Raw genomic sequence first — 17,077 nt, forward strand, 5'->3', positions numbered from 1 at the left:
TTTTTAAGGTTTATGTCAAATGTTTATAGGCAGGTGGGGTGACTGGGAGTCATGACCTCTGTACTTTTAAAACCCTGTGCAGAAAGCACATTGAATACATTTTTTTAAACTTGCGAATCGGGACAGAACATGTTGTCATGATGCAGACTGCCTACACGTGCTGATTATTGCTGCGCTCCTTTTAATGTCGCAATGTAGCTCAATCCTTTAAAATACATCGTCACTTTTTGTATCTCCATCCACGGTCATGTGTTACCGGTCAACCACCGCGCAGAGCAGCGCGAGCTCGCTCTGATCCGCACACCCGGCGCGTGCTGTTGTTGACTGCCCGCGCGAGCTTCTCTCTCTCTCTCTCTCTCTCTCTCTCTCTCTCTCTTTCTCTCTGTCTCTCTCTCTCTCTCTCTCTCTCGCTTCTGCCACCACAGTCCGAGCAGTGACCACGGGAGACGTGATTGAAGCCGAGTTGCAGCGGTGCGAAGTCTCGGCGAAGGATGGATGACTGATGAGAGGACTGCTGCTTGGCGGACACACAGGAGAAGCGCTGCCGCAGAGGACGGGAGAGGGAAGCGCACACATCTGCCGCCACTTTGGGGATTTCTCTCCGGAAAAGTCGGGAGAAAAAGAGAAGACGCCACATTCCTCGGATGCCAAGATTCACGGTTTGCGGGAGGAATAAAACATGTGTCGGAATTACCGCGGTGGACGACATTTGTCATTTTTCTCTTTTGCAGTTTTGACAGTTACGGCTTTAAAATAAAACCCTCATCTGAAGCATTCTTTTCAGGGTGTCTGGCCTCCCATGGACGTGTTTTAGGAGGCGATACCCCCAACTCTTCTTACTCCCCTTACATAAATGTTTGCGTGCCATTAGTGCTCTCGTGGTTGACCCCCCCGCCCCCCGCCTCTGAATACGTTGCTTAGTCTCAGACGCATCTCATCTGCACATAGACACGCACAGAGCTGGATGTTGTCGCACGCATATGCATTCATAATTCTATACAGACAGACCTCACCCCCTCACCCACCCGAACCCTTCAGCACCCCTTTCACCCCCCCCACAATCTGATGACTCCCCGGTGTAGAGGTGGACGTGGTACGGAACCGGCTGTAGCATCATCATCGTCACCATCATCCTCAACACTACCATTGTCATCATCAACATCCTCCTCCTCTTCCTCACTACCATCACCACAACCACCACTACCATGTCCTCGTCGCGCAAGATCTCCTCCGAGTCCTTCAGCAGCTCAGTGGGCTCGGACTGCGGGCTCGAAAGCCCCGGGGGAGACGGAGGGGACGGCGGATTGGAGCCGGCAGAAGAGACCCGAGGCTGCCCGTTTTCCTCCTTCTCCTCCTCTCAAAGAGCGTTGCTCTGGAACGGCCGCAGTACCGCCGAGAGGTCGGCGTGCCCGGCGGGCGAGGACCAGCAAGGACCAGGTGGACCCCACAAGAGGGTCACCAGGAGAAGACGGGTGAACCTGGACTCGCTTGGCGAGAGCCTGAGGCGGCTGACCTCACCCACGGTAGGAGTCCAGTTCAGTATGAAGAGCTCACAAATATCATAAAAATAGACCTACAGAAAGTTGCAGCTTATCTTGTTTACAACATGCTCATTTTGTTAAATAGATGCATAACAAGTGCTGAATTGTAAACGCAGTATCTTATAATATAGGCCTGGAGTCTAAATGTTACCTTCTGGTTTACCATTCATTTGTTGTGAATTCGAATAAAATACCTATGATAAGGTACAGTCAGTCATTATCGATCTAATCAATGTCTGCTGGTACACCGTACAGATTTTTTGAGAAACAGTCAATAAGATCCCCCAAAAGCAATAGGCATCTATTCCACTTAACACAGCTGTCCCCAAAGCCGTTTTAAGACCAGGAAAAGACAGCATTTGTCCACCATAGCAGGATTCACCATAATCCCAGGCAATGTCTTTCCTCATAGCCTATCATGATATGATGTGCACTGTGCTGTCTATGAAAAAGCCTCTGTTTCATCCTTCACCTCTGAATCATGCCTGATTATATAATAAATATGTTGTTGTGAGGGATAGAGAGAGAAATGAAGCTCATGTCGTGTCATTGTACGTAATGATGTGCAGAGTGTGCACAAAGGGGCCGTGTCTGTGTGTTTCAGTTCTTCCTGCTTTTCAGTTGTACTACAGGCTGAAATTTAATAATGCAGCTACTATAACTTAGCAAAATTGTGATGAATGGTGTGTGATTAGTCATATTTTGTTGTATGGGCCTTTGTGATGGTATACCATGTTGAAGTTAAGTACATCAGAGGCGGCCAAGGGCCACCTTGGTGCCGGTCCCGAGCCCAGATTAAAGGGGAGTGTTGCGGCAGGAAGGGGGTCTGGGATAAAGCTCATGCCAAATCAACGTGGGGAACACCGCTGTGGGAAAGCTGCTGATCTTTTTTGTTTATGTATACATCAAAACAGCAACACTAGCATCTCAATGTAACTGTCTTGCTTAACCACCTGTAGAATGTAATTCTGATGATATACATATCTGGTCTCATTTGCTTGTTCAGTGTTTCAAACTTTCTTTTCTGTATTAATTTGCACTGTTGTTATTTTCATGCTGTGCATGTAGACCAGAGTCAATGGCTTTAGGCTTGTCCCTTCAGGGGCCACCAGAGCGGGTGATATAGTGTTAAAATATTTTGCTAAATTCACTTCTTATCTGTATAGAATTTAAAATTTCCAGTTGTGATTTCATTAAAAAGTTATTAAGTTTAAAAGAGGTGATTTATATGTCACCAGATTGAGTGTATAAAGGCCTATCGGATGTAAAGCCATTTTTGTCCCTTGCTCATTGCACCTAAACTCCACCAAGATACCTAAATATGTTTTTGTGGCTCCAGTAATGACCAAAATGGGACTGAATGTTGAACAAATAATGCTTGGTTGACACTTTGTCCATGTATTTCTTAAACTCCATTAAAACAAACAGCTAAAGCTGTGGTCCATGTGATGGAAAGAAAACATTTATTCACAAAACTGAAGGAGTCAATGTGAATGCAGACAGATAGGGCTCTTGATGGATAGATAGATAGATAAGCAAGTTTTCTTGTGCTGTAGTCATCGCCTCTAATCGGTGAATATTGAGCTCACATGCACCACATCTATTTATGTTGGTTCCCGACATTCCCCAGTGCTGTGAGTTCATCAGACTACAGGGGGTTGTGGGAAAACAGTGTGTTTTTGCAGATTACAAATTCTAAAACCCTGTGGTCCCATTCCTGTGAGAAATACACGTAGCAAAGAATTTGGTGTAGGAGAACAGTATTTGCCAATGTTTTTGATGCTGAGGCACAAAATGCGCAAATTATGAAATTCAGCAGCACAGCTAAAAATCTGAAGTTGGTACATATGAGAGTGGGTCACTGAGAGCCAACTTTAGCTTGCGAGCTTTAGTAGATCTGTTAAAAAAGATTAGAGGAAATGCATATAGAGTATATTGGGATATACGGCATTTATACTGTATGTAGCTAACATTGTGGAAAAGTGTGTATTTATGTGTTTGCACGGAAGCAAGTGTTTCTTTCCGCAGATACAAGGGTCATTGTTGTGATTTGCTGTAGTCACACACAGACAGGAAAAGGGTGAATTATCTAAGGTCTTTGAATATTGTATGAGGGGTGTTTGTGTGAGTATTTTAAGCTGGACCGTGATAGAGCTGTTAAGTTTGCACACTTTAATTTTAACTGTACTTGGAAAAATTTTAATTTATGTCGTAAATAGGAATATATTAGGATGTAATTGTGCATTGATGGATTTTAACTTCCCTTTGACTTCCATATATTAAAATATTTCTCTGCTTCTAGCTGAAAAACTCCTCCAACGTTTTTCATCCTTAGGAGTTCAGATGATGTCATTTGTTGGAGCCCTGGAAAAGCAGGCCTACCCTGTTTACAAAATACATAGTGTGAGCAATGAGATGACATCATCTGAACTGAAGTATTCCTTTAAAGCGATGTCATTTGGAGGCGTTTCTTAAATAGAAGCAGAGAGATATTTTGATATAGTGAAAACTGAGGGAAGTTTAATAGCATTTTTTAACACATATTACTCAAAGTAGAACCAAAAGAAGAAAGTTCAATATGAATGAAGACGTCCTTTAAATGTGCGCAAACATTTACGTTCTGCTTTTTTCATCAGAATACTTTATGCTGTATGTCTACACATTTTCCCTATTTTTGCAGAAATTTCTCCACTCGTCTATAAGTTTACCAGGTCTTTGATGTTTTCAGCTTGTATGCCTTTTATGAATTTGGTTATTTGGCTTGGAACTGGCGTTTTTAAAATGTAATGGAAGAAACTGATCTGCACAACTTTCAGTGTTTTAATTCCTACCTGAGAATACTTCAAATTCATAATCTATTAGTCAATATTTGTGAAAACAACATACCAGTATACCACATGTAATCAGAGATTTGTAAGACAAACTATAACTTACTCAAGGCAAATTCTGTATGTTAATGAGCTAAAACACCAATTTTCCCTCCACTCCAGCTTCACTCTAACCTCTCTATAACAACCTCAGTACGAATCATAAAAAACCCTACGTGATATAATTATTTTTTTAAGCTATCATGCTTTAAACTATTGATTTGTTGAATGTGTAGCTGTCATTGTTACATGCTACAGTATTTTGAATGTATTCCTATAATAACTACTTCAAACTGTGACCTACCTAGATAGTAACGCTAACAAATGCACTGTAATAAACGTAATCTTCTGAATCCTTTACTGTTTTCATTCTGGCCCCCAATTGCTTAACTTGTTACAGTGATGCCGACATGTTTAGGTCATGCATCTATTTCACCTTACTTTACACTGGTTTAACACACATTTGTCTTAAGGGATTTAGTGTAAGTGCATTTGGCTTTTTTTTTTAGGGAAAACAGCTTGATATAGTCAATAATTTTGCCTAGTCAAGGAAAATATTCACACTGCACGTACAATGCACTGCTGCGTTATACTCCAAACACTGCAATGCTTCATAGCCACATTAAATGCTGTTTATGCTCAGAGACAGCCTAAAAAAACCTGTCGTAAAGGAGATTGCAACAGAATTGCTTTCTTTGTACCTGCTTTATTATTGCCTCCTCCCTGACAGAGAGGCCTGATGTGTCTCATGCTGGGATTTATCTTGCAGGGTCTCATCTGGTGCATGAGTTTCTGTTTTCTTTAATAATTGTGGTAGCTTTCCAACTGTGCTAAAGCACCAGTACCTATAACTCTGTGATCATAGACCCCACCAGTTCATGCTAATGGAAATTTGGAGGACGGTGAAATAAAAGGAGGTCAGGAGGAGCTGGTCCACTGTGCTGTGTGCGTGTGTTGGAGGAATCAGTCAGTCAGATAGACAGGGAGAAAACAAAGCTAAGGATGTGACGAAACCTCACATGGAAAGTTAGGCATAGAAGCAGACGAAGAGAAACTGAGAAAGTTTTGGGTAGATTTTTGCTCGCCTCCCGAGGCAAAGAAACGGAGCAAAAAGACCCAAACAGAACAGTGAGGGTTTGGATAAAGAAGATGTGGACAAGAGAAAAGCAGGACAGAAACAAAGAAAAGTTTGGTTCTTAAAAGAAAACTTTAATTTTGGCTGGACACCATATAATTTGAATCCAAGAAATTGTCACCACCATGTTTCCCTGCTTTCGTCATTGCCATGATTACATAATATTTTTTAAAATCTGCAGTCAGCTAAACCCATTGAAGTTATTAAAATGATTCTGTTGTTCTCAGAAAAGACGCTGTGTCTTTAACAACTCACCCTAACAAGATTAGATTGGTCTACTGGCTAAAAACCAAACGTACCATCTAAGCACATTGTGTATGTGACTGAGTGAGATTAATGTGTGGTGTGGTATCATGGTGTGTGTGTACAGTAAACATGCCGGTAATTGCAACAATGTAGACTAATGATGATGTATGTGTATGGTATGTTTGCACATGTGTGTGTATGTGTGTGTGCGACTGATAACAGTTTTCGCCTGTGTGTTTGGTCATGTTGTAGAATCCAGTGTACACACATTGTAATGTGCATGTTCTGTGGTAAATGAGTAGCTGAATCAAGGACGCAGTAAGAGGAGATTTTCATGAGAAGCACCAATTCTGTTTTGTATAAGAACACACTTAAATACTCGAGACATTCACACAAATGTGTAAGTGGGGAATAGAGAGGTGGCTGGGAGTAAAGGCATGTTTTTTTCTCAGAAAAAGTCTGTGAAAATATTCCACACTGGGCATTTTTACCTGTCAGGTCTGCATAGTTGTTTCTATGAAGTGCCCGTTCCTCTGCTGTTGTTGTAAAAGTGACATGCAGCTTGCTGTACGGTTGCTAAAGGTGAAAATAGTTTTGTCTAAACAGCCACTGTTTCATGCAGCTCTGGCTGCTAAAATATTCTCAGTTGTTAGTGGTGTTCAGGATATGGAAGCAAATGCAACAACAAGCCAACATCACAATGTTAACCAACTATTTTAGTGCCTAAATTAACAAAACATTTACCATAAATTGTCGCATAAAATCCAAAAATTAAATCAAATGGTCCTGTGGGTTATGTCCGTGTTGGAACAAATAAACTATATGGCCCTTGGAGGACACATTGCGCTGACCAAACACTCACCATCTCACCATTTTTTCACATCATTTTGCCCTACAATCACACAATTCAGTAGCCTCTATTTCTCTGCATGATAAATATATTTAGACATAACTACAGAAACAACACCATGAATGGACATAGAAATATACATACTAATTTTTACTCATACTCATACATATTAATCTATATCAATACTCGTCTAATATTTTTACCTCTGCTTACAGACACAGACTGTTCAGGAGGCTTTACAGCGAACGCTGCAATACTACAGACAACAAGAGATCAGGTATGATCACATGCTGCTTCTTTATATGACTACTGTCCTATTTTATTCATTTCCATACTCAGTCTCTCTCTCTCTCTCTCTCTCTCTCTCTAACACTTGCTGTCTACCTGCTGCCTTATCCTAGCACGCCCGTCACTCATTTTCTTCCCTTTGCCTCTATTTTTCTCACTTCTCAGTCTGTCAATCGGTCTGTCACACATGTACACCTGTTCAGCCTGTGAGCCTTTCACAGCCTGTGCTGCCTCCCAGTCTTCTCCCTCTCTTTTCCCTTCAAATAGGCAGACACACACACAGTAGACACACTCTCTCACCTCTTGTCTGTGCCTCTCTTTCACTGTCCCTCTATGTCAAAACAGTCCAACTCATTCATCCGGACACAACAGGTACTAACATTGTCCATGAGGCACATACTGCATACAAACACAGACACTGGACTGGGATTTCTGTTTGGATTTTATTTTCCTCATGCTTTTTGTCAAGTAAGTTTTCTCTGCTTGAATGATGTACAATGGAACAGACACTTGGTTTACCTTAGTCAATTCCCACACTGTAACAAATTAGTCTCTTTTGCGATGAAGAAATTAAAATTTTGTTACACTGGCCTCTACACTGGTTTGTGTCTCTTTGGCCCAGTGGGTGGCTTTGGACTAAATTATTGAGCATTACCAAAAATAATTTTAATAATACTTTATTCTAGGTCTGTGTACATGTTGATATTCAATTCATAGTAGTATTTTCTTGGCAAACTTTATTGTTATATACAGTAAGTATCCGAAACCTTTCTCAGAAGCTCCCAGCATGAAATGGTAGCTTCTGATCGTGTTTTTATGCAGACTAACCCAAATGACTGGTAACAGCACTGGTGTCAGGTTGTAAACAGTCAGATTTTTTCTGACACCCAAAACATCCTGTTATGAGCAAATTAGTGATGATCTCATGGATAATCATGGCTCATCCTAGTCTGTTCGGTTTGTGTTCTTTGACAGGTGTCAGGAAGTTGGCCCTGAAGAAAGGCGAAAAGAGAGGAGAGAGGAAAAATGCTCATTTCTAGAAAATTCTGGTTCAGAGGAAGATGTCCTACAAATCCTACAGTACATGGCCACCATACTGGGTAAGTACAGTATGTGAAGTAAAGTATGACATTTATACAGTAAATTACTGTGTTTGATAGTGAGAAGGGTGAAATGTGTGGGTGTTCTCTATATTGAGTTGATTTGGTAGTGAATGTGTGTATCTTTCCTTCAGTATTGGTATTTTTTTGTGTGTGTGTGTGCATGTGTGACACACACACATGAATCCATCCTCCAGAGGGTAGACCTCTAACACACAGAGACTTTTAAAGAAAAAGGGAAATACAAAATCATAACCTAGGTAGCAGGCATGTACACACAAATATGCAAATATTGACACATGCAAACGCATACACACACACACAACCCCCCCCCCCCCCCCCCCCCCACACACACACACACACACACACACATACTCTGTATGACTCATTCTCAAGGCTTTTACTGTCTTTACGGTCTAACAAAAACACACACTCACACACACACACACACACACACACACACACACACACACACACACACACACAAGTTGTCCTGTTGAGTCACTAAGCAAAGCTTTGTTCTTCCTCTGTACAATCAACATCTCCTTCTGCCTCTATATACAGTAGTGTCTTTTACCACCATCTTGTCGTGCATCAACACTGCAACTGTATTTGTTCAATTCTTTTGAATTTTTTCAAAAATCTTAAGACCACATACTCCAAAACACAGACCAAATTTGCTCTTCGCCATCCATTCAATTTGTGCTCGGACTCTATGTTTAATTATAGAAGGTGTTTTAGAAGAGCAGCAGCTTTTTGCACAACCAAAACTTGGGACTGTTTTTCATCAGTAAAGAAGGACTCACCTGGTGCAGTTGATTGTTCATCCACGAGTGATGCTAAGCATGTAGCCCAGGAATTTGCATCCCTACTGTCATCTTCCAGCTCTTTCTGGGGAATCCCAAGGTGTTCCCTGGCCAGATGGGATGTATAATCCCTGCAGCATGTTCTCGATCTGCCCTGGGATCTCGTCCCACTCCAACTCCCATGTATATGGAATATGTCCAGAGAAAGACATCCAAGAGACTTTACTCCCAGTGACCGTGTCTGTCCCCAAATCCCCTCAATTGTGTCATTTCAACTGGATTCATAGTTTAACTCCAAGTTCCTTTGAGCTCAACCTTCCTGCAGTGTCTTCAATTTCATTTTTTAGTCATTACCCAAATCTCGTGGCCATGAGATCGAACATGATGTACATCAGCACCAATAAACTGACACCAGTAGTTGTCAGATTCACGCTCCCTTTCACCTGTACTGCTCTAACTATTTTGTGTTAAATTATTTCAGTTTTGGCAGGCTTAGGCAGTTTGTGTGGTTGTGCAAATCTACAAGAAGGCCTCCCAAATTCTTTATCATCGTGTACAGATTAGAATTTTTGTGGTTCCCTTCTATTTTTTGGTGCAAGCTTTTATTTATATTAAAATGTTAATTTTCATTTGTCGGTAATCCTTTAATCCAATTTTTTCTTCAGTTTATATTTAGTCAGTGGGCATGTGGCATGATTATATTAACTTATCAATATTCATTATTTTAGGAAAGCTTTGATGTGCCTAAAATTACTCTTTCTGAATTTAAATCTGGCCCAAAATATATCTAGAGCTAGGTTTTATGTAGAAGATGATTCTAACAGGAAATCATTATGCACACTTTCTGCATTGAGAAATAACACTGAAAGGCAGCAAAGTAAGATGCAAGTCTGTTCAATATTTGATAATGCATTTCTTCATTGTGTTTTTGACTATACTCATATGGGTTGGTTGGGTGTCAGTATCACTGATTATGACTTTTAGAATTTGTGTGTTTTGCATCACCTTTCTTCTAGGAGTACCCTTCTGTGAGCTGCGAGAGCATTTTGGGGAGGAATTCTTTGGACTCTGCTTTGAAGAAAATGAACGAGTACTTCGGGCTGTAGGTGGCAACCTCCAGGACTTTTTCAATGGCTTTGATGCCATTTTGGAACACATTCGCACCTCCACAGGGCGCCGTGCCTCATCAGAGAGTCCCTCCTTCCAGTGCAAGGATCCCCACGAGGAAGAGAAAGGAAGAAGAAATTTTGACAAAGTTGGAGAGCGAGGAAAAAGAGATGGAAGAGGGAAGGTGTTGCTCCTTCATTGTTTTAACCCTGCCCCTGTTGTGGGATTGGTCATGCCAGGGTTGATCAGAGCAGTTGCCAAGCGGATCTTTCATTCAGAAGTTGAGGTGGAAGAAGTGCCCCCTCTTACACCGTTGCTGCCCAATGAAGATACAGAAAACACAGACGGTGACTCCACAACCCCCACCCCAACTGCATCCCCCACTGCCTCACCCTCCTCATCTCCATCCCCTCCCTCTCCTTTCCCAACCTCTGTTCCATCAGTTTGCATGTCCTTCCAAATCCAGGAGACATGCCCTCCTTCCCTCTCCTCACTCCCAAATGCAGCCTCTGTAAGCACTAAACGCCCCCCCCCCTCACTCTCCACCAACCCCAGTGATCTACGCATTGGTCTGGCCACATTTTGCCGTGCCTTTCCCTTTCACCTTGTCCTGGGGCCTCGGATGGAGCTTCTGCAGCTAGGAGAGGGATTGAGACGGCAGGCACGCATTGAGCCTCACCGGAGCCTCTCATTCAGGGACTGTTTTGAGATTGTCTCACCCAAGATTGAACCTTCCTTCCATGGCATCCTGCTGAAGCTCGCATCTCCATTTACCATCCGTACCAGACCTGATATCACACAGGGTGGCACCAAAGAGAAGGTAAAACTATCATACCTTGACACACTGTGGCTAAAATTCTTTTTTTCAAAGCACATGTTACCAAAATTATTCTAATAGCCACCGTCACACAGTTTCTGTTCAGACTGCCATATATTGAACCCTTAACTGCTCTGTAAACTGAAACAGTAATACATTTATCGAAAAGAAGCAAGTCATAATTGTTTAGCCCCATTGAAGTTGATCAACGATAAATGCTGGGGTATGGAGTTCTTTTGTGTGTTTAACATAGTTGGACAACAACAAGTGGTAGATGTACTTGGGAGAGACAATTTATGGTTCTGCTTGATAATTGTATTGCAAACACAATGAAATCCACCAGTTTTATTGCAAAGGTAATTAATTCATAGTTTGTTTCTCACTTTTCGCAGTCACAGTCAAAATAGAGACCTTAAGAATTTACTAATCTCTGTGCTGCTATATTGTCAATCATGAATTTGGAGTGTTTTATTTAAAGATGCAGTACATCCCAACTTACACGGGTGTACAGCATGTTGTACCCTATTTTTGGTCTTTGAGTAGCAGTGTTTCCTACCTACTGGTAAAATTTGAATGCACCAAATTAAAAAACAATAAGGAAAAATCGAACTGAAAACTATTCCACTAAATGTTGCTCCACACCCCCAAGCCTGTGATGTTTTAGCATGGGAGCTCTAAGTCTTTATTGACTGGATAGTCTCCACAGCCTGTCAGCTACAACACCAAACACCCTGATGCTGAATAGAACTCACATAGAAGAGATTGATCCGTCTAGTCACAACACATTGCTGTGTGTTTGTGTACTGTACTTATGAGTAAAGCACTGTATGTCCTTGGCTTTAACAAACACATTAAACACAATAATATATTTGAAGAAAAAAGTTGTGATACATTTTTATTTAATCAGACTAAATTAAGTGTACAGTTACTGAGTGGATGTGGACTGGTGGAGACAAGTTGTATTGAGGGGAAGCCGATAAAGGAGCCAACTGTCTTTCAAACTAACATGATCTACACACTCCTCATGGAAATTGTATAAATTAAAAAGAAACAACAAACAACCCTTCAACATTAAGTATCATTTAATCTCTGGTATTTTAACATCACAGTTGGAAAGGACACTTAAATGGACTTTCTGCAAAGATACTGATGCTGATTCTCTGAGCCCTTTATTTATTCCTCCTGGTTGTAGTGAGTGGTTGTTTTTGCACTGTTGTTTTTTTCTTCCCAGATTTAAGCATACTGTTGTGCGCTGACTTTGTGCTTTCAACTTAGGGCTAATTCTGGTGAGATTCTTGTGTATTTGAGAATGACCACCAAACAGTGCTACTGTATGGTGTAAATGTGAATGTGAATGGTTGTATGTATGTGTATGAATTTCTTTGTTGGCCTTGAGATAGACTGGAGACCTGTCCAGGGATTACCCTGCCTCTTGCATATTCACAGCTGGGATAGGCTCCAGACTTCCTTGACCCAGGACAAAGAAAATGAATGGATGGATGGATATGAATGTTAATGTATGCAATATATGAAGATCATTATGATTTAAGCATTGTTTTACTTGTGTCATGCTAGTAAACAGCTGTGCCAATTACAGCAGTGTCTTACAAAAATGGCTTACCTAACAGTGATAGCTTACACTGACAGGAAAATTACATCATTTTATGTATTATACACAGTGGCAAGACATGAATTAACAGCACCACAGGTCTACAGCCAAAGACAGATGGTGTGGTTAAAGGTCCTGTCATGTTTTCCTTTCCTTTCTTATAAGGGGCCAAGTAAGAACAACAATCAGCAAATAAATACAAGGCATATACATTTTCAAATACCATCCTACAGATACCACAACAATTACACACCTTTCAAGACTTTTGAAATATGAAAACAATTTATTGTTCAAGTAACCAGTATGATTTTGATAAAAATTATATCAATTTTTATATGGTTCTGCAATGGGATTTAGTATAGCTTGAATTTATGCCAATTTTATTCTAGCTAAATTTAAGATGGATTGTATTGGTCTATACAATACATTTAGGGTCAGATACATTGATGATATTTTCTGTGGTTTTAAGGACATCTAGCAAATGTGGAGGACTTCAGACTTAATTTAAACAGTTTGCAACATACTTTTATTCCTATGCAAATTATAGTTTTGAATAAATCCAGTTATAGGCATTGCATTACTCAAAGATTTTAGTCTCTGCAGATGTCTCTTAAAAGTCACGTAAAGAGTCAGAAGATATAAACTAACTTTTGTATTTTTTTTGCTGATTTTCGTCTTGCTTTGGTGAAATAATCCAAATTCAGATTTTAGCATTAATTTAAAAAGATGACAACAACGTGCATGCAGATGGGCACGATAACACCCTACAATGTCCACATTCCTCGTGCTCCCAGGAGTAGCAGCAGGATTCCCCTCTTCACAGTCAATCCTCAAGTACCACTTCAGGACATCTCCTCTTTTACTTCTATCTTCTCTCGGTCAGTGTCCCTTGTAAATTCAGCATCATCCCCTCTACCACCTAGTCTTCCCCTTTGTCTTGTTTTCACTTGCATATCAAAATTCTTTGGTATGGAAGTGGAAACTGCATCTTACAGTAACTGCTTGTATTTCAGCTCAGGATTAGCCTAAGTGTTGGTGTTGTCATTCTTTCGGGCCTCTCTCTTCCTCACAGTCCTTGGTTTGAAAAAGTAATCTAGCACAGTCATGCTGGATTCACTGGGTCAGTGTAGCTGCCTTTTGTGTTCCCTTTTGTGTGTGTCACTAGTAATCAGAACTAGCAGCACTGTAGTCAGTTAGACAGTCCCTCCATTCTCCAAGCTCCATCAACTAGACATTTAAATGATTTGTGTTGTACCTTATAATTATATTTGTGGTGTAAAGTGGGCAGACATGCTTTTTCTTTATTTTGGTTAAATGCAACTTGTGCAACCTGGGCAGAGAAGCAGAACAAGAGAAGAGAGAAAGGATGGGTGGACATTTTCATTAGAAAGGGCAATGAGAAAAGGCGACAGACCAAGGTAAAGAGGCCACAATCCCCTGTGCTACACGATGTGTGTTTGTGTATGACATGTATGGCGTGTAGTGAATTTTCAGTTTGACTTCTTTGCTTTCCTTACCTGAGGACATGGGCTGTGCAAGAGACATTCAAACATTCAAAGGTCAAATCTCATCTTTCTCTCTGTCTGTGTGCTTTGTGTGAGCACTGTAGTCAGCACACAGGGGAATGTACCCAAGGTACACTGTCAAAACCTCTTCTTTAACCAGTACATCATCTTGTTCATTGTATTTCCTTCACACCACATTCCTATATTTTTACAATAATCCTCCTTTTCGAATCTTGCTGTCTCTGTGAAACTGAAATGTAGCAGATTTAGAGGCACAATGTTACACTGGCTAGTCTTCATGCTACGTTGTTATTCAACACCCAGCAGATTTAAGCATATTAAAAAAAATGAGCCAAAACTTTCTTTTTGACACATTTGACTGTTTGACTGCTAATAAATTAATTAATGCCTGAAACAGTGATACAATAACTTCACCATATATTCAGCTCTTGTGTTTTATTGGCTGTCGGACATAATACACAAGTTAACACCTTCAAATTTCATGTACAATGTAAAAATGGTGGAATATTTTGTGTGTTATAAGGGAAATATAAATATCCATGTCTTTTTGGGGAGCAAGCTGTGGATGAAGGTTTGCTTAGACCATGATATATTCTGTCTCATAAAAATAACCCTTTGAATATGACAGAGAATCCATGAATCACAACACCTGCCTCCAAAAGTTCCCAGACTCTTTGGGTCGAAGAGTCAAAATTCTGGTTAGGATGAGTCAGTGCTTTTTTATGATCCTAAACTACAACAGAAATACCAAAGGTATATTTGGAGCATTAGATGGGAGAACAAAGTGAAGAATTAATCTGGAGCCTGAACCACCATTTGTCTTAGATGACAAAATACAGTAGTGATGTTTTAAGTATTCTGACACAAATCCAAATGTTTCATATGACATTTTTACACCAGTTAATATGTATAAGGTTTGTTCTTATGTACATGCTTGCACCTGCGTGTCTGAGTACAGAGAGAATTTTGACATTAGTGACACCTTTGATCTGTTTCTAGATAAATCACGGCTGTGTTTGTTCAGTAGAGGGTGCTTTGAAAATCACTGCCCTCTCTGTCTGCTGTTGATACATTTACAACAGAACAGATGAGTGAATAGACAGGAGAGGAGGAAAGAGAGGTGTGGAGGGAACAAGTAAGGTGGAACCAAAAATAATGACCATAGCAAAGACCTTTTTGTGTGAAACATAAATGTAGCAGGTTTAGAGGCACTTTTTCAATGCCCAGCAGATTTAAGCATACTGCTTCAGTTTACAACAAAATGAGCTATAACTTTCATTTTGGTACGTTTGACTGGTTTAAGTTGCCCTGGGTTATAAAAACAAGTCCACTTGAGTTAGTGTAGAGTTGTTTTTGCAGTTGCAGTCACATTGATCAGCATGCACTGTTCCTGACAACGTGTATGAGATGACATAATAATGGATACTACACCATTAGACATTATGCATCTAAAGTAATTCAATTTTATGTTTTTCTTTACCTTACTGTGTTTTACTACAGTATCTTTTGAGGATGTTAAGATCTTTAATTTGGTTCACATTGAGAAGAGAGACTCGTTTTCTGGAGAATACCTTGAGGTCAGTTTCAACAATTCATGTGAAAAAAGCAAATGAACAGTAACACATTACGTAGTAGCCTTCTTCCAGCTTCCTCCTTCTTTCTCTTATAACTAGAGCTACGTTGTCCAGTATGTAAATCGGGTGGCTCAAGGTGCGCTAGTGTAAGTGTGTGTTCATGTGTTAATACACTCAGTATATTTATTTCTTCTACTGTATGTAGATATTTCTCACATGAAATACAGTAAGTGCAATATCTTTATGTCTTTATCAGGTTGTAACTGCAGGTTGTGAACATTATCTGACCAGTCAAAAGGTTTTTTCATCCTAAAGATTTTTCAGTTCCTCTCAGAATTTTATTACATCAAATTTATCAATTCACAGACACATGCCAACAAAAATAAATATTACATTAGAGATCTCATTTTAGTAACTTAGCTCTGAATAACTTTTGTCTATAGCTAGTGTCTCACCAGGGTGCCATGCCCGAATTATTTTTACTTTCAGACAAGAACATTTTTTTGGGACTCTCACAAGTTTGCACCTTTTTCCAATTCAGGAATAAAATTAATTTAAATTACAGGGGGATTTTTATTTTATATGAAATCAGCATTTTGAAGAATCTGCTGACTTTTGCTTTCAAAACAGCAGGGTACAAAGACATCCCAAGCAAATGTGTGTATGTGTGTTGCGTGTATTTTTGTAATGTATTTATCTAGACTATATGTTATGTGAGTGTGTGATTTTGGTTGTGAACATGTTTTATTGTGGGAGTAGAAGGTACTATCACAATATAACCAGGGTCTGACAAGATAAGAGCATTGCAGCATTTTGTATGTGTGAGAGAGAGAGAGTGCTGAGAGAGACTGACTCACTGACTCTTTTCTGCCCAGTGCTTGTTCATGCAAATGAGAGTATGTTGACATGCCAGAGTCTGCTCAGAAAGGCAATCCAGCTGTCCAGACATTAGCTGTCCCTTCCACCTCCTGCTAGCCTTCTCTCCATTGCTTTCTTTTCTACATCTTTTCCATTTTTCAAGTCCTTGCTGCCTTGGCATTTCTATTTTAGAGAACAACCCCAATTACATAGACTAGCGCAGCATAACACTAACCTCTGTTGGTCTGACTGCAAAGACTCAGCTGGGAGAAAGGAAATTCTCAATGACAAAATTCATCAGCCACTTAAATTTTTTCTGATTGGAAAACAAATTTGCTCCAGTTTAGCTCTGTGTTCTGAAGAAACTAAAGTTAATTCCTTGCTGTTCTGTCAAGGTTTGGAAAAACCTGCTGCCTGCTAATCTAGTCAGTTACTAAGGACTTGGAAGTACCTACAGCGATGGTAGCTTTGACCTCTGACTGGGGGTCTCTTTTATATTACATTCATGTAGGTAACTTGTGTAACACTGGGAACATAATTTGGATCTTAAATTTTCACTGACGATTTGATCTGATGTGATTATTTTGATCTAAAAAAAGCTTTATTATTGCAGAGCTTTAATGCCATGTAGTGGTGTATCCAGTGGTTATATGCAGAAAACATGCTGACATTTTGATATTTTTAACCAGGCAGCCCAGAACATAAATAATGTAATGGAGGTCTTTTACTACACAAGCCCTACACACATACTAC

General features: G+C 40.2%; 1 protein-coding gene across 1 annotated transcript in view; it reads left to right on the plus strand.

Moving 5' to 3' along the window:
* Positions 1-275: 275 nt before the first annotated feature.
* Positions 276-17,077, plus strand: part of gucy1a2 (guanylate cyclase 1, soluble, alpha 2) — a 31,532-nt gene continuing 14,730 nt past the window's right edge. The window contains exons 1-4 of the mRNA XM_067508608.1: positions 276-1,523; positions 6,855-6,916; positions 7,903-8,027; positions 9,850-10,760. Of these exons, the coding sequence (XP_067364709.1) occupies positions 1,206-1,523; positions 6,855-6,916; positions 7,903-8,027; positions 9,850-10,760 (1,416 nt within the window). The 5' untranslated portion in view covers positions 276-1,205. The remainder of the gene's footprint in view (positions 1,524-6,854; positions 6,917-7,902; positions 8,028-9,849; positions 10,761-17,077) is intronic.

The sequence above is a fragment of the Channa argus genome, chromosome 6 (genome assembly GCF_033026475.1).
Source record: "Channa argus isolate prfri chromosome 6, Channa argus male v1.0, whole genome shotgun sequence".
Lineage (NCBI taxonomy): Eukaryota > Metazoa > Chordata > Actinopteri > Anabantiformes > Channidae > Channa > Channa argus.